General features: G+C 37.4%; 1 protein-coding gene across 7 annotated transcripts; it reads left to right on the forward strand.

The window, feature by feature from the left end:
- The first annotated feature begins 368 nt into the window (after positions 1–368).
- Positions 369–20182, forward strand: LOC306885746 (tropomyosin alpha-3 chain). Of its 7 annotated transcripts, XM_079442490.1 has the most exons (10): positions 369–633; positions 1460–1585; positions 9429–9562; positions 9667–9784; positions 10160–10230; positions 11978–12053; positions 14826–14888; positions 15686–15755; positions 15972–16050; positions 16854–17940. In XM_079442490.1, the coding sequence occupies exons 1-10, from the start codon at positions 520–522 to the stop codon at positions 16855–16857; spliced, it is 855 nt and encodes a 284-aa protein (XP_079298616.1). In that variant the 5' UTR covers positions 369–519; the 3' UTR covers positions 16858–17940. The 7 variants fall into 7 exon arrangements, with proteins under 7 accessions (XP_079298616.1, XP_079298617.1, XP_079298618.1 ...); XM_079442491.1 differs by lacking the exons at positions 11978–12053; positions 15972–16050; positions 16854–17940 and adding exons at positions 10581–10656; positions 18855–20182; XM_079442492.1 differs by lacking the exons at positions 15972–16050; positions 16854–17940 and adding an exon at positions 18855–20182 and having other exon boundaries at positions 374–633.
- The last annotated feature ends 1921 nt before the right edge of the window (positions 20183–22103 follow it).

The raw sequence follows: 22103 nt of genomic DNA on the forward strand, positions 1-22103 counted from the left end.
GTCCACTGGCATCCATTCTTGTCTTTGTCATGTCATTTCTTCCAGTTCATTCTTTCAGAATGGAATAATCTAAGAGAAGAGAAGGATGAAAACGATAGATGTACAAGAAAAAAATTAAATATGTAAGTGAAAGCTGTCTGGAGAGAATTTATAGTTGCTGACGACATTAAAATATTGTTAAACTGAATTTTAATTATGATAAGATCCTGAGAACCAACACTACATCACTACATCATCGCCACATCAGACCCCAAACAGGACTTATGACTGTATTAGGTGAGATATAATGAGTAAGTGGGTGGAGTTTATTAGAAACTGGACGGGGCCTGATGCCCCCAGATATAAATGCCTTCCCACTATCCCTGGCTGAGTTTGGTGTCTCTCCACTTTACTCCCTCTCTCTCTTTCTCCGTCCCTGTTCCTCGCTTGACCAGCTCCTGTTCCTTAACCACTAGCCCTCATCTACTACACTGCCACTTTCTGTTTCTCGTACCGTGATCCCTACTCACCAACACCAAGATGGAGGCCGTCAAGAAGAAGATGATGATGCTCAAGCTGGATAAGGAGAATGCTCTGGACCAGGCCGAACAAGCAGAGACCGACAGGAAAGCAGCAGAGGAGAGAAGCAAACAGGTGAGGTGGAGGTGGAAAGGTTCATTTCAGGCTTAATTTCAGTTTAGAGAGAGTTTTTTTTCATTTGGGGGACCAAATGTTTACTAATTTAAGATGTGGTTTGAATGCTTAATGCATAATAAAGATGTATGACGCTCGTTCTTCTGTGGAAAACAAAAAGAAGATATTTTGAATGTCCTATTGACTTCCTTAGTATTTTTGTTCACAGTCAATGGGATCCAAAAACCATTTGGTTACCAACATTCTTCAAAAAAATCTTCTTTTGTGTTCCACAGAAGAAAGAAAGTCATACATGAGGGGAGTAAATTATGCTAGAACCATCCGTTTAAGAATATAATGCATCTGGCCAATGCTGACAACTGTCTAAAGACCCTTCTTGGAAAACAAGTGCCCACCACCAAGGTGTGATATGTGAAGCCTTAGATAATGATCCCAGCACTAAGTAGCACTTGCAAGGCTGTGATCTGCCACTGAAAGAATGCAGGGTGGATAAACAGAGTCTTAGCAAGAGATGGAGAAAGGAGTTGCGGATAGGGCTGAGAACGTGTGAAAGTTTTGGGTTGCCTGCGAGCGTATTTCTGTTCACATTTAGACAAGTTATTGCTTTGGTAAGCTGCATATCTGAGCTCATCACCTCAAGAAGGTGGGCAAAAAAACACTGGAAAGTGTTGTTTGTGCCAGCTTGAGGCAGAAGTGATGGGGGCATGAGGGTATGTGTGAAGATGTATTGTAGTAGATGATTTCATACCGATAATATTTCTTTCCCCCCCCTCCCCCCTCTTTCTATCTCCTCCACTCTCATATTTTCTTTCTTTCTTTCTCCCAGCATGAGGATGAGCTGATTCAGATGCAGAAGAAACTGAAGGGAACTGAAGATGAGTTGGATAAATACTCAGAGGCCCTGAAGGACGCCCAGGAGAAACTGGAGATAGCTGAGAAGAAAGCTGCAGATGTGAGTGATTGACAATCACAAAGCACCAAATCACACACAAACACAAATGCAACACTTTATCTCTTTATCCCAGGATTCTTATTGGTCCCACCCCTCCATTCCTCTCATTCTCTTCATTCACTCCTCCACAGCTGACACTGCCACTACCCCCCTTTTTGACTGTGATTTCAGCTAGCCAGACTAACTTCTACACATAAATGTATGCATACTGTCATCAAAAATATCTTATTAAAGTTTTTTTCACAATCTTTTTAGAGACAGCATAAATGCAGTGCATTAATACACCCAAACATATATATTAAAAACACTAGCCTATATAAACAATCAAAAAAATTATTTCACTTCTGACAAAGTAATAATGTGTGTCATATGACCAGTCAGGTTTAAGTTTCACAGTTAGCTAGGCTGTATGTGTTTGATTCACTAAAATGAATGAACACATTAGAGTCATTCGTTTGAGAACAAGTAGCCTAACAAGCTAATTGTCGATCTCAATTGTCGCGCTGTATGTTGCTCATTCACTGCAAAAACTTTCAGGAGAATCATTCGTTCAGAATCAGACCACACCGCTCTGCATGTTGTCGAGTCAATAAAAAGATCCGGTTCATATGAGTCATTCGTTCAAGAACCGGACTACACTGGAAGTGCTGTAAGTTTTTGATTCACTAAAAAGAACCGGCTCATAATAGTGATTCATTTGGGAATCAGACTACAGCGGTAGCACTGCTTAACTAAAAAATAACCGTTTAATGACAGTCATTTATTTGGAAATGGCTAAACTAGTCATGTTTGCTTTGCGCTGTAAATTCAGTAGCGATGTTTTGGTGACACTAAGTGAACTCTTTTATATTTAAAATGTGCTATTTTGTGGTATTCCGTGCAATTTTGAGAACCGTGGTTTACTGAATGTGATTTAGTCCCGGTATTTTTGTTTTATTTTATTTTATTTCTTAATAGAACCGGTTTATTTTGAATCAGAATAAGTTCTTAGTTCCCAACTTATTCATAACTCACACATGAGGTGACAAAACGTGTGGGTGATGTACTCTTGCCTGCAGGCCTCAGTGAGAAAATTACTACCTAAGTTGAGAAAACTGATTTAACAGCAAGGGCTGCGAATCAGTGTTTGTGAGTGGAGCATAATCAACATAAGAAAGAACACTCCAGGCATGAACAGATCTTAGTAGAGGGTTAAGGCTTTGTGAGTCTTTTAGTATTGTTCTTCTGGAGTGTTTATGAAAAATACTAGCTTTTATCAACAGACTATTTGCTAATGCTTTCATACACAGGCCTATACATCTCAAGAACTGATTAATTTCAATTAAGAAAAAGACAATTCATTGTTGTAACTTTGTGTTTAACATTGTGTAACTTGACTCCCTCTTTGACTGCTAAACTAAGACTGTGGCATCACGCTCAACTCTGTTACACCAAGTATGTCTATCTATTGCCTGTCGTTGTCCCTTTGTTCTGGGCTCCGGATATAGCAGCCACACCTGTTGTCATAAAATTCGGCCTTCAAAAGATGGACTGAATACCACAGGCTTTGAAGGCTCTGTGTAAAAGAGAGAGAGGTGGAGAGATTTTGTATTGTGTTGTATCTAGAATGAAAAAATAGTACGTGAAAAAAACAGCTTAAATCGGTCTGTTGGCTGGTTTTAGAGAGGTTTTGGGGAATTTTTAACCAGTTTGTTGATCATCTAAACCAGCTGAACACTAGTTTGACAGGCTGGGAGACCATTTCTGATCTTACAGAGAGCGGGAGATCAGAAAAAGATTTCATGTCAGTAGCTACAATAGGGAGACACGCTGTAATAGACACGCTTTTTTCACTTTTTTTAAATATAATGTTGTCATATGAGGAGGATTTATTGTTTTGAATCTGGCAACCCCTAATCAGACAAGCAGCATGAGAACAGTAGCTCCAAACAGAGGGTGAGTGTGGGTTGCCTCCATTACAGCTTTGAAATCTATTTTCATCCCAACCTTGAGTCAAAACTTTACCACCAAACTATCACTTACCTTGCTACCCCACACAGTTAAAAAGAGTTTTGCAATAAACCCAGTTGGATTAGGTGGTAATTTGGAGTCCAATTAGTCACTCATCGTCATGCAGTGTGAGTTTGACAGACAGGCCGACCAGACACAGTAATCCGGTTTGAATCCGGGGGTGGATCCTTTAAATAGAGCTCTGAGCAAGCAGCCTAACAGTGTCCAGAGCAGTCATAGTGAAAATGTGAGAGGTTGAGGATAGATACAAACTTTGTGCAAAAATGTATGCATACATCCATAAATGTAGAACTGAAATAGTAAGAACATTGCCACAATTCTTTGGGCCTTCCAAGTGCTTATGGAAATTTGTACAGCTGCTGTGGGTGAATGAGTGGGTCTTACCGTGTTGATGTAAGTGAGCATATGTTTATGTATGTGTGTCTTGAGGTCAGAATGTCAAACCATGCACCTCGTCACCTATAACCTACAGTGTTAACAGGCCATTAGAGATATAAGTCTCAGTTTTTCCATCACCCCAGACAAAAACACACAAAAAAACCCTCTGCTCTCAGTAAGAGTTAAAATGCTCAGTTTTGTCACTTTTATGTCTTTCACTTAATTTCTTATCACAGTAGGTTAAATCTTATACAACGACAAAAAAATGACCACACATTAGTTTCATAATAACATACTAGATGGTGCAACTGTTTTTAACATTAATAAGAAAAGTTTCTTGAGAAAATCATCATATTAGAATGATTTCTGAAGGATTATGTGACACAGAAGACTGAAGTAACGATGTTGGAAATTAATTTTTGCCATAGCAGGAATAAATTACGTTTAAAATATGTTCAAAGTAGAAAACAGATATTTTAAATTGCAAAAAATATTTCACAATATTACTGTTTACAGTATATTTTAATCAGATAAATGCAGCCTTGTTGAGCATAAAAAATCTCCTGACCCCAAACTTTTAAACATTTTCTCCATTCTGTTTATAGAAAATAAAAGACAAACAGTATATCAATCATACTGAAAAATATGAGTGGGGCTTCATGTTGTGTCAATCTAGATCATCTGGCGCCATCATCTGGTGAGATGGTGGCAACATATGATAAAAAGGGCCTGTCCCAAGTTGGAGTCATGTTCCACACTAGTGAAGGGAGGCAGGAAGGGTGAAACAGGAAATGATGATGCAACATGATTTTGCAGTGCTTTTCTACAGAAGAATGTTTCAGGATCAGTCAACATTCCTTTACCTTTAACATTGATCTGAGGCTAAACCGTTAGGGTCCGTCAATATTAAAAGTCTTTGAAGTAAGAATGACAAAATCAAGGTATGAAACCATAGCCTTGGGCATACTTTAAACAGTGTTCAGGACACAGCGTACGGATACCAGAAAGATTGCACAGACATTACTATAGTCTTGTTCGGTTTTGCCCAGGCCTGTGACTTCAGCTTGTTCACTGGATTCTTTTTTATGACCTTGTGTAATCCTGTGGGTAAATTCTATAATGGAATCTTTCAATAGTCTTAAATCTATATCACAAAGTCAAACTACTTGAATTAACAGAAAGATACAGTTACACATTGTTCAAATCTCTCAATTTCGTAGGTATAACACAACTTAACTCAACACAGTTCAACATAACACAAATCAAATAATCTTTAGGTAATAATGGCAGAGCCATATACTAGAAATCGACCAATATTTTTACTAGCATATTTTTAATGGTTATTTCTGTTTATATACCTATATGCAGAAAACTATTTGATTATTGATTTATCTCTACTTCTTTTACACAAAAATTAAATAATCATCAGACTACAACAATACAAACATAACATAAAATATAAAATCAAATATAAAATGTAAGTATTTAAATGTAATAACTGTGTATTCATCAATGTAGTAATAATAATAATGCTAATAATTATTAATATTATTATTATGGTATGAATATTGGATAAAAACTAAAATATAAGTCAAACCAGTTGGTCTGTTTCTATTACAACAACAGATTTATCAATGTCCACACTTGTGTTATCACTCCAATGCGGCCTTCTGTCAGATATATTGACACATAAAAATATATGACTGTGGTTTTGTCATTTCTCTGAATCAGGGTTTGTTTGCTCAAGAGCACAGGAACTTACCGTGACTCTGACAAAACACGTAATGACTAGTAAAGGATTTGTAACACTCCTTGTTCTCATTAACAGCCTAAATATGCCAGACATAATTCAGTGGATGCTGATTCTGAAGTATTACACGTCATTTTAGTCGTCAGAAAAGCACCAAAATGTAATAATGAATCATTTCATAGATACTAACTGATTAATTTGCTGTTGTGGCTCTTTTGGCTTGCTTAGTTGGGGTTTAAAGACGTACTATTCAGTAATATTATTGTTTTGACTGCACTGACACAATTGGATAAGAACAAAACTTGCCACTACTGTCTATTTGCTTTACAACTGAATCAAATTAGTTAGTAACTGACAAACTTTGCAACATCAAATCTGAATTGAATCAACATTGAACTGACTCAAGCTGAATAACAACATTATGGTCTTTTAGAGCTATTTTTACAGAAGACCTTAGATTTGTCTTATATTTGAATTTGGCATCACTCGGTTACTTCCATTTTTAATAGTGTAAAGCTGCTTTGAATAAATCGCTATATAAATAAAGATTGACTTAAAAAAATATATATGTATAAGCCTATTTTTAAAGTGATAAAGCATTTTAATTTTAAACAATTTAAAGTTGTCACCCTAGTAGGCCTGGGGCCGGCCCCTATTGAGAACAACTGAGCTTCAGTGAATAAGAACAATCATGGCCAATCATGATTGTTAATGAAACAATTGATAAGGTTATTTCAAAATATGGCATAAAAACTAAAGATTATAATTTACTACTATATTAAAAAATATATGAACTAATGATCATAATAGCCAAAAAAAAAAAAAAAGTTTCCCACTGATCTATGAGCACATTCCTGGATTTTAAGGAGTGGCCTGGAATGCCAATGATTTATATGCTGTACGTCATCTACCTGGCCAGGACACGTGTAAATCAAGGGTGGCTCTTCCGTAAGAATTACGCAGACCGCACAAAAACCCAGCTGACCGGAGATCAACCGTGAACCCGTTCCGCTGGGACTTGACCCTGCGCTGCCGCTGATCCAGGATCAGTTAACGCCACATTTCTCAGTCCTTAAACCGTTGGGGACTGGGTGGGGTATCCGGAAGTAAGGCGAAAAGAGGAAGAGTGCAGGCAACTGAACAAATTGGGTGAAGAGAAAGCGAGGGGAGGGAAGACTGACTGCATGACATTAAAAACTCATTCATTTATTCGAACGTCTGCTTGAACATCAAAGCTCAGCTCGCGCTAAATCCAACTTTCTAAACCTCCTGGCCGAGATAATACATCTCGTCCCTGCTTTTCTTTTTTACAAACACTATTCTTTGTATCTAATACAATTCAAGAAAGCATCGGTCCAATCAAAGAGACGAGCGCGTGAAACATCTGATCCTCACGTTACTTCCACTCGCTCTGCGTTTGACTTGTTGGCGGGGCGTTGGTGCCTTGCACTTTTTTTTCCTCCTTGTCTCCTTCGCGGCTCGGTCCAGAGAGGAATCTGATTTATTCGACCACACTACTCCTAAAGTAACACATTAAAATGGCCGGATCCAACAGCATCGATGCAGTGAAGAGAAAGATCAAAGTTTTACAACAGCAGGCAGATGAGGCAGAAGAAAGAGCCGAGATTTTGCAGAGACAGGTCGAAGAAGAGAAGCGTGCCCGGGAGCAGGTAAGTGTATCAATGTATCCACCGCGATACCTTTATTCACGTTAAATCGTCTCATTTCTCTACACAATCGCAACGTTGTATCACATGCATTTGTGCTGAGTTTTTTTCTCTCACGCCCAGATTCAACGCCCTGTGCGAAGAATTATGTGTTTTTAACTCTATTAAACTTTTGATATCTAATAAACATTACGTATGCGCTTAGGGTGGTCTGTGACAACAATATTTTTTATTCTAAATCATCTAGTCTAAGAAAAAAGTGGCCGGTTTGATGGTTATTGCGAAACCAAGCCAATTGACTCGTCTTCATTGAAGATTTTATAAACGTTTGTACCCGCGTTTATAGTTCATAAGAGAAATGCTAAACCTAGAGCGAGATATATTGGCGTATATAGATACAAAAGTCACTTTGCGTGCTTGGATGTGCTAACCTCAGATGGGTTTTCGCTCATCCTCTTAGTCTCGCATTGTTTGCTGGATTTTAGCGGGTGAGGCCTATAGGAAGTAACACAATAGTTTCCGCTGAATCACTCATTCTGGGTTATTTCTGTAAAGAATCATTAATTTGTGTAATTCTGTGATAAAAGGGTGCTTTTCGCGTCATTGGCACATTAACATCTGGGTCATCAGGTGCTCATCTCGGCACTTTGAGTTGTTCACGCATGTCCCTTGGGCTGTTGGTGGCCTATTTTAACATTTGGCAACTTTTGTGAGTTTTAATTGAATTAGACCCTCATCTGGGTTGGATTTTATTATTATTATTTTCTTTTTTAGCTTGAAGTCGTTTATCACTCAACCATGCCTTCCGTCTCATTGGCATTGCGTGAGATGAACTCACCCCGCAGACTTTAGATTCCTCAGTCCTTATTAGGAGCGAAACTCCAGTGTTTGTTAGCGGTGTCGTCATATCCGGAAGCCGTGCACGAGCGCTGTTTCTCAGCTGACGAGGTCCGAGCCGCGCGGTTGTTAACCTGGTTTTGTGCATCGGCCCCACCGAGTAAAACTTGTCAGTGGTCTTAGACACTCGGTGCTACTGTACAAACCATGTCAATCTTCAGTAATATTGTTTAAATGTCAATTTATTTAATTTGTAGAAGTGCCACGCATTCAGTTGCTAATAAATGTAAGGCACAATTGCTTCCTACAGAAAAATAATTTCTTATGCAATACTAGTAGCTATTTCAGATGTTGCTGCTTAAATTCAACTCATAACCTTGTAATTAATTCTTTTTGAAATAATTTCAATCTGGAAATATTCTCACATCTGTTTAAAGGAGTTTAGGTACATATTAACTATATAAGGCTGGGGCCTCAGTGCACTCAAAGTCAAGAGCCCATTCCCATTATGTTTTTGGTTGTTATAGGTTGCTAGGGTGTAGTGTCTGGTTGATAGGGTGTGGCTAGGAAGGTGCAATGGTGTTGTGAATGACTACTTGCTATCGGAGTCAAAAAAGCCCACTACTACATCTCTACAATATTGTGATCCAGAGATATCAATTTCCTTTGTCTGTTTTTTTTTTTTTTGCCAGTTGTATTTTTTTTGTTTTTGTCCACTGTTTAAACATTAGAAAGTCGTAGGACACCTTTCCTCAGTAAGCAACATGTTTTGAGGCATCATTCATGCCCATAACTCAAAGAGTGCGACATGCTCCATGCTGAAATTTTGTTTGGAACAATTATTTGAATAATCCCTATCCTTAGTCAGAGCACTGTTAATAGTGCCTCCTTGCTAAAACAATTTTAGTCACTGTGTACACTCACTCATTACAAAATAATTGCCCATTGCAAACATAATGCTTAAGCAGAAGCTCCCAGATGATTCCACCACATTAAATTTTTCCATTGTCTCATTGGTTCCAGTTTCCCGTTTTGACTCCATGTTTGTCGCCAAGTCGTCTTGGTTGTTCCAGATTATCCCAGCGTTTCCCCATCCTCCTGTTTCTTATCTCACATCACGCTCCCCATGTGGCCCTTGAAGTTCAGTAGAATAGTGTATCTGTACTAATCTCCTGTTGTTTTTGTCATGTTTGCCTTGTAGGCTGAGGCAGAGGTGGCCTCTCTGAACAGGCGTATCCAGCTCGTTGAGGAAGAGTTGGATCGTGCTCAGGAGAGACTGGCCACAGCCCTGCAGAAGCTGGAAGAAGCTGAGAAGGCCGCAGATGAGAGCGAGAGGTATGTGCGCCTAGTCAGGCGTACTTTCAGAGTGATGTTATATCTTCATTCTTCCCACCCTAACTTGCCCTACTTCTGTTTAATTCGTTCTCTCTATGGAATAGAGGGATGAAGGTGATTGAGAATAGGGCTCTGAAGGATGAGGAGAAGATGGAGCTCCAGGAGATCCAACTCAAGGAGGCCAAGCACATTGCTGAGGAGGCCGACCGCAAATATGAGGAGGTCATTTAACCAATGTTATTATATACTATTTTTATTTATTTTTATTGTAGCTTTCTTCAATTTTGTATTATTGCTTTCATATTTTTTTTATTTGCTTATTTTTTTTATTAGGGTTATTTAATTAAATTTTTATATTTTTCCCTCTTTTAGTCATTTTAGTACTTCAACCTAAACTTTACTTCAGTTGCCAAGGCAAAATGTCTAATTGTATTTATTTTTTTCCTCTAACAATTATATTTTCATTTATTTCAATTAACAGAAACCTTTTAAATAGCTCATACTCCATATTCCTCAAAGTTGGATTTAATATTGCATAAATGTTTTCTAAGTTATCGTTCAATAGTTAAGACAATGAAGTATTGACGTGTGTTACAGGTGGCACGTAAGCTGGTGATCGTTGAGGGAGAGTTGGAGCGCACAGAGGAGAGAGCAGAGCTTGCTGAGAGGTTCATTTCAGATTTAAAATAAAAATATACATACACCTAATCAAACACATTTATTCTAAGTACAGACCACACATACTGTCCTATTTAGCTCATATTTTTTCTTAGTGTCCATTTAGTCCTATTAAAACTCAAATTCATTGTTTTCTCAGCGTGAGAAAATGCCTCATTTTTGCATGACAATAGGAATGCTCTATCATAACCATAATCATTCTTTGTGTGTGTTTGAGAGTGAGAGAATTCATTAGCTTGACTCCATCTTAAATTCATATGTTCCCCTCCCTTCTCATTTGTGTTTGGGCATGTGTGACCTTTGACCTGACATACCTTCCCCTCCCCACTCAAACTAACAGCCATGTCAAGCAGTTGGAGGAGGAGCTGAGAGCTCTTGACCAGACACTGAAGTCTCTGCATGCCTCAGATGAGAAGGTATTTATGCTAGTTGCAAAATTCTGTTTATATGTTGGATGTTGTGTGGCCACTTATGTGTTTGTTGGAGACGTGGGATGTACAGACAATTGGGAGAATGTTGCTTTCTGGCTGGATCTGGATTTTGAATACTTGAGTGAAAGTGAGCAAGTGAACTAGCAAGGAACAAGAAAAGGGCATAAAAACAGGACTCCTCCCTCCAGCACTAGTCGTTTTTAATCTTGTGCTTCTACTGTTTTACCTGGTTCACCTTTCCACCCTATCCCTTCATCTTTCCACCTTCCTTCCACTCATCTAACCATCCACTTCCAGATATCATTCTTGCGTAAACCGCATGAGTTGTTTTCTTGATAGTGGCATGATGTGCATGTTCATGTAACACACTTCAGTTGTTGTGCGTTTTTATGTCTCATCTGCCTAAAGCCAAAGTGTATTTGTTCATGTTTCAAAACAAACTGCTCAGAACAGCTCATGACAGCTTTCAGTTTTAGAATCACACTAGTTTTGCTTCCTTGACACTTAAACTCTGCTCACACCACCACACAGTAGCATATAAACTGAGGGTTACTAGATGTTCCATATGTGCAGTAGGTTCAAAACCAAGCACTTCTAGCATAGGACGACAGCACAAATTAACTACTTTAACACAATCTAAAGGAATAATTTGTCCAAAAATTTAAATTATTTGTTGTTTGAAACATTTAGGATTCTTCTGTGAAACTCCGCAGATAATTTGCAGGGGGTTTTTTTCTATATAATGATCGTGAATAATAACGTGGGCTGTCAAGCTCCAAAAATGACAAAGTATCACAAAGTTGTTTATGCAATGTGCATTATATTCTTTGAATCTTCTAAAGCCATTGAGAAACAACACTTCAATTTTTCGCTGAAAGTCAACATTAAAACTTTTCAAGGATGCATTTAATCAAATTAATTTTGCAAACTCGTTGCAGTGGAAGTGTTTTGATAAATTTAATGTCTTTTTTTTCCCGAATAATACGTTAAAATGTTTTTGTTTTTGTCATTTCTCAAGTTCCTAAATCTTTCGTTGTATGGTCATGTGCAAGCAGGGCTGCAAAATATCATATTTTTGTGTTTTCAGAAGAAAGTGATATTAGTTTGAAATGACATGAGGTCAAGTAAACAACAGTATTATATTTAAGTGAACTTTCCCTCACAGAACAATAATTTAAGGTTTATGCATTTAACATCATCTCTATTACTCTGCCACTGCTGCTGGCCTGTCTTCATGTCTTCCCTTTGCCCTGTGCCCCTTTCTTTTCTGCTTCCTCCAAAATCAAAACGGCTGCTCTGTATATAGCAAATGCGCTGAGCTGGAGGAGGAGCTGAAAAATGTCACCAACAATCTTAAGAGTTTGGAGGCCCAGGCTGAGAAGGTAGGGAGCGTGTGTGTGTGTGTTTTTCCTTCTGCACGATCTCTGACTGGTTGCAGTGTTCATCCTTTTTTTACCCTCAAAGGAACTCTGATTCAATCCCCACAAACGTGCCTTGCAAATTGCCTTCCAGGCAATCAAATATAGGCTTTCTAATTTGAAAAACTGATCTAACTGGTCATGTGAACATAACATGAACGCCCTCATTTACAATTGCCCTTTTGCCTGGTGTATGGCTGTATATTGTCATCTTAAGCAAAAGGCCACATATGTCAGACCAGATTACTGCAGTAGACCATTACATCAAGAAAAAGCTGTAATTGGCCGAAGGGGTACAGTGAACACCCTTTCTCATTTTCCATATATCACCATTAGATGAGATGCCTGAAGCACTGTTGCATAATGAAATGAATGAAGTGTCGCCATTTTGGTGTCTTACGGAATCAAGCGCAACCGGTCTCGGATGCCTTTAAACTAATAAAGCAGAAGTGACTCTAATGAATGCTGTGTTGCATGAGATCGACTTATGACAGAAACACCCATTCATTTGCATGTGATTCTGCTGCATGCTGTGCTACAGTACAGTAGGGCTGCAACAACTAATCGATAAAATCGATTATTATCGATTATGAAAATCATCGACAACGATTCTCATTATCGATTAATCGGGTCTGCCCACAGTGCACGTCCAACTTCAGCTGGTTAGTCAAATTACGGCACTGAATAACGCATTTCTATGGACAAAATGCATCTAAAAATAGTGGAGGAAACCGAATGAGATTCTGCCGGAGAAGCACGTGATCCAAGCTGCCCAAAACATGATAATTCTTTATTTTAAGCTTTAAGTTAATGCATAAGAGTAATGGCTTGCCCTGTCAGGCGCTTTGACAGATGCGTGTGCGTCCTCAGCGCAAAAACGTTCAGTTTACGGTCATATCCTTATCTATAAATGCCACAAATTCACGCGAGCATTTCCATTTTTGCATAAAGGTCCGTCCTGACAGTCTGTGTTAAGTTTAAAATACCGAATGAGCGCCGGCGCGGCGGGCGCGCGCACGCGCGTCAGACGGACAGAACACAGTAGAGAGGGAGACAATTAATAGGCTTTTCAGCGCAAACATATCCACTGTGCTGAATTATCTGTTGTTGAAAGTTAATTTAAGGTTTAAAATAAATTAAAATATTTTATGAGAGTAGGAACTTTAAAGGGATAACAGCGTGTAATTGTCTGTCTGAATATAAACATGAGACGCTCCATAACGGCCTTTTACAGGATAAAGAAATGACGAGGTGACTGTGATCAAAGTAGTTCCTGCAGAACATTACTCTTACCTGTTGGTTAACACGGAGTTTGTGTTTTTATTCGTCTTTATTATTATCTTTATTATTTTAATTTTTAATAGAGGTTTAAACTATATTCAATTTTTACAATGCTTAACAAATTTATGTAAGTTTAACAATGTGTTTATGTAAGGTTTGTGCCACTGCTGCTCTAAAGTAACAGTATTGGTGATAACCAAAATCATTTTTCGGCTTTCTGTACTGGTTAGTACTCCAATATGTGTAAGCTCTTTAGTAACAGTAGTAGGCTATTTTTAATGCTATAATATCATTATTGCTGTTATCTATGAAAGAAAACCAGAGCACTTATTTTTTTTGTATTTTTTATTTGAGTATTTTTTTTTCGCGATACCCAATTGCAGTCAAAAAGTACATAAACAATACCAGCAAGAATGCAAGCTGTTATGAGGACATTTTTTATTATTATGTCCAATAAATGACAATAACATTTTTAAATTTAAACAAATTTTTGACAAATTTCTAAAATATGTTTTCTCTTTATTATGATAAGTGGTCTAATAAATTAAGCACTGTATGCTTTCATAGCATTCAGTTGTCACGTTTGTTTGAAGGACATTGGGCAGAATGTGGAATAGTGTTTTTTTTGGTCAATATTTTTTTAATCCGATTAATCGATTAATCGAAAGAATAATCGGCCAACTAATCGATTATCAAAATAATCGTTAGTTGCAGCCCTACAGTACAGTAAAATTTTAGATGGAATCTTATTGAATCTCATTTATTTCCCTAATCAAATATGTTGTTTGTTTGCACATTATGGTTTGCATAAGTATTGGTGTTGGTTTAACTATAAAAGTTCGCGGCCTATAGAAAGTCTACCCCCCCCCCCCCCCCCAATTCTGCTCCAATAGCACATTTCAAGTTAAATCTTTAGTCATTTTTATACTGTATGTTATAATGCTCGATTCACCTGTAGCATATAAAACTGGCTAAATAGTATGGTTTTTATAACGGGCATTCATAGTGTCTCTCTCCACCTTGAATTCTGAATTCTGGCTGTTTTTCCCTTTCTATCATACCTGGTGTTTTGTTGATGTTGCAGCTACATTCCTGCACACGTCCTGATCTGTTTAAAGCTCTGGCAGCACACAGCAGCAATCTTAGCCATCGTGTCACAAGCCTTGCACAACAGCAGCAGGCCAGGACCCAGCCAGCCTGCATAGAAACTTCGTAGAAAAAGAAAATAGAAAAACGTGCCTCGTAATGTCAAAACGCAAACAGCTGCATTACTTTTCGCCTTAAGAGCTGTTGTGGAAACATTTCAGCAATAAAGTGTCATGAAAGCGGTTGCCTGTTTGAAGAAGACCAAGCCCAAAAATGCCTAACTCGAGGGTGTGTGTGTGGGTGTGCATGCTGAGTTGTAAGATTCTCAGAAGACCCCACCCCAACTTATTCTCCTCTCTTTCCCTACAGTATTCCCAAAAGGAAGACAAGTATGAGGAAGAAATCAAGATCCTCACTGATAAGCTGAAGGAGGTGAGATAATTTCACTTGGAGTTTTGGTTTTTGTTAGGGCTGCCAAAGTTAATGTTAACTTGTGTACTAAATATCTATATACATTTGTCCTTATAACTGGTTTATTCGGTTCAGTGACTGGTCAAACTAGTTGAAACCTTTCCACCAGCACAGATGTCCACATGTAGTGCACACACAATAATCCCATAATCATGTGTCGGTAAATGGAGAAATGAGTTACTAGGCCTTCCCTATTTTTAAGTAACTCTGGTTAAAAACATCTGTTACATTTACATTTATGCCGTTAGCAGATGTTTTTATCCAAAGCAAAGAGGAACAAAATCAAGCCAAGGAGCCAGCAATATTTGATATATCCAGTGCCAGGTTTATTTGACCTAGGTTAAACTAAGTGTAATTTCAATCTTGGTTGCATTTTTATTTTTTTATTTTTTTTAAGAAAGTCAGTATTGCCATTAGATTTTACTCTAGCTTAACTTTAGAGTAATATTTAAAGGCAATACCTAACAGAACAGCAAAAAATTATTTTCAAATTCTGTCTGCCATTGATTAACAAACTGGTAGTCCTGCCCTGTAATTGTTGGTTATGTTGCACCCATTTGTGGCACTCTTCTCCATTATCAAATGTAACATTTTCTTTTGAAAACTTTAGAATAATTAAGTATCATTGTAGTTAACCTAATTACTATTTTTTTTTTAATAAATGTATTTCCATGTTTATTATTGATTTTCAGTAGCTTTTCGGTTTTATTATGCAGATTTTTGCTCATAGTGTGATCGTACATGTATTTCTCTGCTAGGCTGAGACCCGTGCTGAGTTTGCCGAGAGGTCTGTGGCCAAACTGGAGAAAACCATTGATGATCTGGAAGGTATGATTGTGTCATTCTTGAATATTTTCCTTCCATCAGGATTCCATATGATCCTTTTTTTTAACACTCTATTCATAGAATTATCTCCCTGTCCTTTTCCTGTCTGCTTTGACATTCATAATCTTTATTTGCTGTTTATTCCTATTTCCTTTTTTTGCCCTTCATACTCTCTCCCTCGTCTGACTTCCTTCCTCTTTCTTTTCCGTGTGTGAACAGATGAGCTTTACGCTCAGAAACTGAAGTATAAGGCTATTAGTGAGGAGCTGGATCATGCCCTCAACGACATGACCTCTATGTAAATATAGGCTTGTGCATGTGTGTGAAGCTCTGCTACTTGCGGTTTGCTTTTGCTAGGTCAGCTGAGTTTTGCTGCAATGGTGGATTTTGAGTCTCGTGACTGAATTGGTAACCTAACCTTGAGCTTCATAATCTCAGATAGTATACTTTTACTATATAGTATAAAGCTCAGCCACAAGGAGTTAATAGTTGACAGGAGCCATCGTTTCAAGTTTCTTTTGCTTTGAGAGTACGTGAATGATGTCATGATTTGGTCAATAACTTTAGCGTGATTCTAACTCATGCCCACCCGTCGAGTAACTAATATGCTAACAGTTTTAAGTTTTTTCATATTTCACTACAGATAAAGGGGACATTTTCTATCCTCCGTTAAACAGGCTGATTTTGCTGTACCTTTAGGAGAAGAAATACCATGTTTCTGAATACTGAATAGTGTTGATATGCAAATGTGGGTGGTCATATGTTAATTTGCTGATAGTTCTGACCTCGTAACCATGCAGCGTTATGAATGGCCCATTTTATGGCTTGCTTTCTATAAAAAGGCGTTTTGGATTGTGGAAGGATGTCTTGTAGACCTGAGAAACTGTTTTCCACGATATGTCCCTTTTAAGGCTCGTGTTAATAATACTAAGGGTTTTTAACCACAAATTGGTGTTTTGAGAGGTTTTTAAGAGCGTTGGCTTTTATTGGTGTAAGAATTAACATTTGTTTTTAACACTTGCATGTTCAGTTTGTGGCTTTCCTCATTCTGAAATGTAGAAATATTGTCATGAGGTGTTCACTGTTGGTGTCTATTTACAGATAAAGAGTTTCTGGACTTTTCTGTGGCTGACTGTGACTTCAAGAAATTCTTCATCTTCTCTGACTGTCCATATTTGTTGCTTACTACTCTGATCTCCTGTGTATGCTTCCTTTTTCATGTGTCTTTCCATGCGCTCGTGTCTGTAGTTTCAGTTTTTCTATTTAAGCCCTGTTCTGTTTCTGCTTTCTTTGCATTTCTGTTTTTTAGATATTCATTGTCTGCCCCAGCATCTTCCTCTTATCTGGATCTGACTGTATTCTGAGACTTTTGTTGTTTGTCACTTGTTTTGCTCTCTCTCTTGTGACCTTTGCTGTATTTTTCATGCCTTGTTGTGTCCATGTTTATTGAAGGAAGGAAAAAAAGCTCTGCTCTCTTTTGAATGTCTGCTTGTCTCTTTATTACAGTGGGCTGGTGTTGGGCAGTCAAGCATGTACCAATTTTAGATTGCACATGAATAATATCTTGTGGTTGGATAAATTCTCCTTCACTAATAGTGATTAATCATGAGTTTGAGCTATGGTTAAGATTATCACTGGTGCCACACATTTGAAGGTCTGAAATAAAAGAAATCTCAAAAAATGCACAACATATTTAAGCCAAATGGAGGAAGTTTTTAAATCAGTTAAATCATGCTGTCTATGGGAGGTCAGAGAGCTCTCGGAATGCATCAAAAATATCTTAATTTGTGTTCCAAAGATGAAAAAAGATCTTGCAGGTTTGGAGCGACATGAGCGTGAGTAATTAATGACAGAATTTAAAATTTTCGGTGAATTATCCCTTTAAATACATTCAGCTAATTTTGCAATAGGAGTATTAAAGGGTTTCCACCCCTAAATGAAAATTTTGTCATTAATCCCTTATCCCCATGTCGTTCCAAACCCATAAAAGCTTCGTTCGTCTTCGGAACACATATTTTGTATGAAAACCCTTTAAGGTAAAAATCCATAAAGAGATGTTGAAGTTCGACCATGCCCATTTTTAGAGTTCTAGTGGTGCTATTTATTTTAATAACAGGGTTAACGATCAGAAATTCCCTTTCATTTGACTGGCTTGCCTTTTCTTTTTTCTTTTTTTTTTCTTTTTTTAAGTAAAACAGAAGGGGGCTAGAAACGCAGATGTAGCCATGCAGATTTAGTGGTTGTTATAGATTATAGATGGTAGGGGGCAGGCAGCTGGCCTTTTCTTTAGGCTAGAATCATTGATTCTTTCTGCCCATTCAGATCTGTTTCGCTTTTCCAAAAAGGACAGTTTCCATTTTGAAATGGAAGCTGGCTGCCAAAATGGCTGAACAGCTGTCTGCACTTGTGAGAAGTTATTTAGATCATTCAAGCAACAGCAATGTGATACCTTGGTAAAACTATTCAATTAATACGTTTTTAAGGAAGATTTTAGCTGTTCACAAAAAAAACCGCACAGTGGCCTTGTAGCAAGTTACTGAAAAACAAGTCCTTGAGGTCTCAATAGATGGCCTGATGCCATAGAGCAAAATTAAAAGGCTCTAGTTCAGCTGCAAGTTCTCTGAAAATTGGTTCATCTTTTAGTTCCATTTACCCCTGTGCTGTGGTGAAAGCGAAGCATTGACATGCCAGTGCTGCACAATTTTAACACTGATAAAACCAACATATTTGAGATGAATGTTATCTACAGTATCACCATAAATTTGAGTGGTTTCACAAGTAGTATCTATTAATACTGAACTGTTATGCAAATATAATGCTGATACAGAGGATTTGTAGTGGTAGCTACTAGCTTAACATTGTATCTGAATGTATCCAGTTATGTTGTGGTCTCAAAATGCTCTATAATTTTTTTAAAGGAGTTTACAACCTAATGTGGTTGCTTTGAAAACCGTCTATAATGGTACTTCAAGGAACCAAGGAAGTCTTAACTTATCTATATAATAATAATAAACCACAGTGTTAAATTACAATTTGATTTTGCAGTTTTTCACTTTTTGCTGTCCTTCGGGGGATTTTTTTTTTTTTTCTTTCCCATTGCAGAGAAACTGAGAGATGCTAAAGAGGAGAACATCAAGATCCATACCACTTTGGACCAGACCCTGAGCGAGCTCAATAGTTTCTAAGAAGAACCTGGAGCAGGAAAAAGCCTCTTCCCTTCCTGACACCCTCATCTCATTTGGTTTCTTTGTCTCTGCACATCTGATTCTTCTGTTTTTCTGATCCCTTTTTCTTTTTTTCTTCTGCTGGAGGACGGGCTCACCAAGCTAACCAGCAAAAATGTGGTGCCTCTCGATGTTTCAAAAGTACTTTAATCATTCTGGAGCACTTATTAAGCTTCACTGCTCATCTCCTCAGAAAATCCCAAGTGATTTCAGGAACAATCTACTATGGTATTCCTAAAGTGTCAAAATTTTATATGCTAACCCTAGGGTAGCTTTTTGTTGTTTTGGTCTTTGACCAAAGCTTTACGATTGTGGCAAGTTTTTTTTTTTTTTTTTTTTTTTCACATATCAGCCAAAAATCAAAATATTTTTTTCATTTTACTGGAGGCTGATTTATGTAACAATTTTGTGCCATAAAAGCCTTCTTGGCAGTCTCAGCTTGGCTTTAGATCCATTTCCCCCTGTTGATCATGTGACACGGGACTTTTTTTGCTGATCTTGTTGGTGCCTGATCCACTGCTCTCCTCTTACCTCTTCACACTCTTCGTCCTGCACAATTTTCTGCTGCCTGTTTGTCGGCGTCACAGGTTTTGGGACCAAAACCACATCATGTGGTCTGTAACAGTATGCACAACCATGCCACGAGGACCTTTTGTTTTGTTTTTTTTATTATTAAAAGCATTTGCTTCCATTTGGAGTTTGAGTAATATATGCGTTCTTTGTTTGGGTTAAATCCCCCTGCATTTTAACACACAACTTTACTTTTGCAAACCACTATTTGATATCCTACACTGTTATGGGCTTATGGTGGACATCTTTTGAGCAGAGGCGGCCAAGTCATGGTTTCTACAGGTGGCCTGTTGTTCTTCAGTTTGTTTTATTTGCTTTAAAGAGCCATATTCTACCCAGGGAAGAAAGGTTGAAGAAATATAATTTTCTTTTTTTTTTTTACCGTGAGTTCAAAGCAGTGGCACTGCCAGATTCAAAAGGTCCAAAAGCCGTGCAGATCTAAATATGTATTATGAACACAGTAAATGGGAGCGAAATGTAACACTTTATAGTATAAAGATTAAAAGGGTGAACACATAGTTTTAACTGGAAAAAGCCCACAATGATGTGTAATCACTTTGTTACTGTCTGTATCTTGTGTAACGATACCTAAATTCTTTTTTTTAAATAAAGACCATGATTTTTACTGTCACTGAATCTCAGGGTCTGGGTCTCTTCTGGTTTCCCTGCATATGCAGATGGTTCTTTCCATTTTATATAGCAATTATCTGTAGTGTGGTTTCTAGAAACAAAGACTGAGAAATGCTTTCTCAAACACTCACTGATATTTATTTAGAGACAAAAATATCACAGTTTGGAGATGGAGATCAGTACTATTATCCCGTCATGGGGAAAATGCTAGTTTCAGCTGTTAGTTTTTGGTCGTCATATACATACGGGTCATCTCAATTTAAGCAAATTTTAGAATTTTGTCAACATTTAAAACATTCTGAAATCTTTAGGATTAGACACTTAAGACCCTACTGTACTTGGATTCAGTAGTTTCATAATTTTAAATAATATGCAAACAATGTGTGCGCTAATGTTCAAATGTTTGGGTCAGTAAGATTTTATGTAATTTTTTTTAAAATTGTCGAATAATCCTAAAAATCCTCTGCAAATATATTAAGCCGCACAACTATTTTAAACATCGATAATACTGAGATGTTACTTGAGCACCAAATCTATATTATAATGACCATGTGACACTGAACACTGGAATAAATGACTTTTTAAAAATACATTAGAATAGTTATTTTAAATGAATGCATGAAAAGAGACTTATTTCAAAAACTAAACTATCTTACTGACCCCAAACTTTTGAACAGTGTGTATAATTTTTTTAAATATTGGTAAACATAGTGAATAAGCTGTAGTGTTTTGCAGGAGTGAATTCAGTAGTGTAGTCTAGAAGAGTGGGTCGTTCTCTGATTTCCACAGGCGGTTCTTCCCCCCCAAACAGACAGGGGAGTTTATGGTTGACCTTCATCACCACAGCAACTGTGCCTTGCACCAGGGCGGGTAATCGACTGGCTGCTTTCCACTAGAGGACAGTAAAGAACAATGAGCTTCAACATCAGCTGCATGTAGTGAGTGCTTGCAAGTATGCACTTCTGAAACTCACTATTCACAGCAGCCCACTCCAAAAGGCTCGAAACACACACACTGGAAACATTTGTCATTAATCCAGGCCTCCCCGATGTCAAATGGCTGCAGCGGAACAGTGATCATTAACACTTTAAGACAAGTCATGCTTCATATTTAGCCCAACCAATACTGTATTGTATTGTTTAGTCCAGGCCAGTTTACCTTTTGAGTTGAAGTAGCATTCTCCACTGCTGGATACTCCGTGACAGAGCTGGAGGATGCTAACCATGCAAAATACAGCTAGTAAAACGTTCATCTCGTTTGTCTGCATGTCTAGAAGAAAAATGGAGGCTAAATGAGAACTATACATTTATTCTCAGTTGTTTGAATAATTGGATTCAGCTGCTATGAGCTGCTAGTGATATTTTGTTTTAAAAAATGCATCAATGATAGGAGACTGTAAGTTTGCTATTAGGAGAGATTTTAATACTTTTAAAAGTGTTATATTTAATCTAAGCAAATGCGGTACAAAATGGGTCATTACAGTGCATTCATTAAAAAAAAAACAAAAAAAAAAAGTTTGGCTTTGATCCTTATGCCATAGCCTATATAATGTTATGTCACATTATTATTGTTACATGGTGGATAAAAGTATAATTTATTCCATACAAAATGTTTACAAGACAACATTTTCTTGTCCCTTTTTTAACCAGTTTCATGTTGTTTAGTGTAAAATGTTACATATAGCTGTGTATTTGGAATATATTACAAACAAAAAATTATTTAAAAGAAACTTTAATATTTTATCGTCATTATAAAGTGGGTTTCATATTTAAACTTATTTATAGTAGCCTCTTTTTATTTTTCATGTGAAGTATTTGGTGAATATTGTTATGCTTTTTTTATTATTATTGTGAAGCACTTTGTACTCCATTATTTGTACATTGTCAGAAAAGAAAGTACAAAAAATGTACCTGTACAACAGCTTGTC

The sequence above is a fragment of the Barbus barbus genome (genome assembly GCF_936440315.1).
Source record: "Barbus barbus genome assembly, chromosome: 19".
Lineage (NCBI taxonomy): Eukaryota > Metazoa > Chordata > Actinopteri > Cypriniformes > Cyprinidae > Barbus > Barbus barbus.

Coding starts and splice junctions, on each gene's coding strand:
- LOC306885746 (XM_079442491.1), top strand. CDS start 520: ATGGAGGCCGTCAAGAAGAAGATGATGATGCTCAAGCTGGATAAGGAG. Junction 634..1,459: donor CAGAGGAGAGAAGCAAACAG/GTGAGGTGGAGG, acceptor TCTTTCTCCCAG/CATGAGGATGAGCTGATTCA. Junction 1,586..9,428: donor CTGAGAAGAAAGCTGCAGAT/GTGAGTGATTGA, acceptor TTTGCCTTGTAG/GCTGAGGCAGAGGTGGCCTC.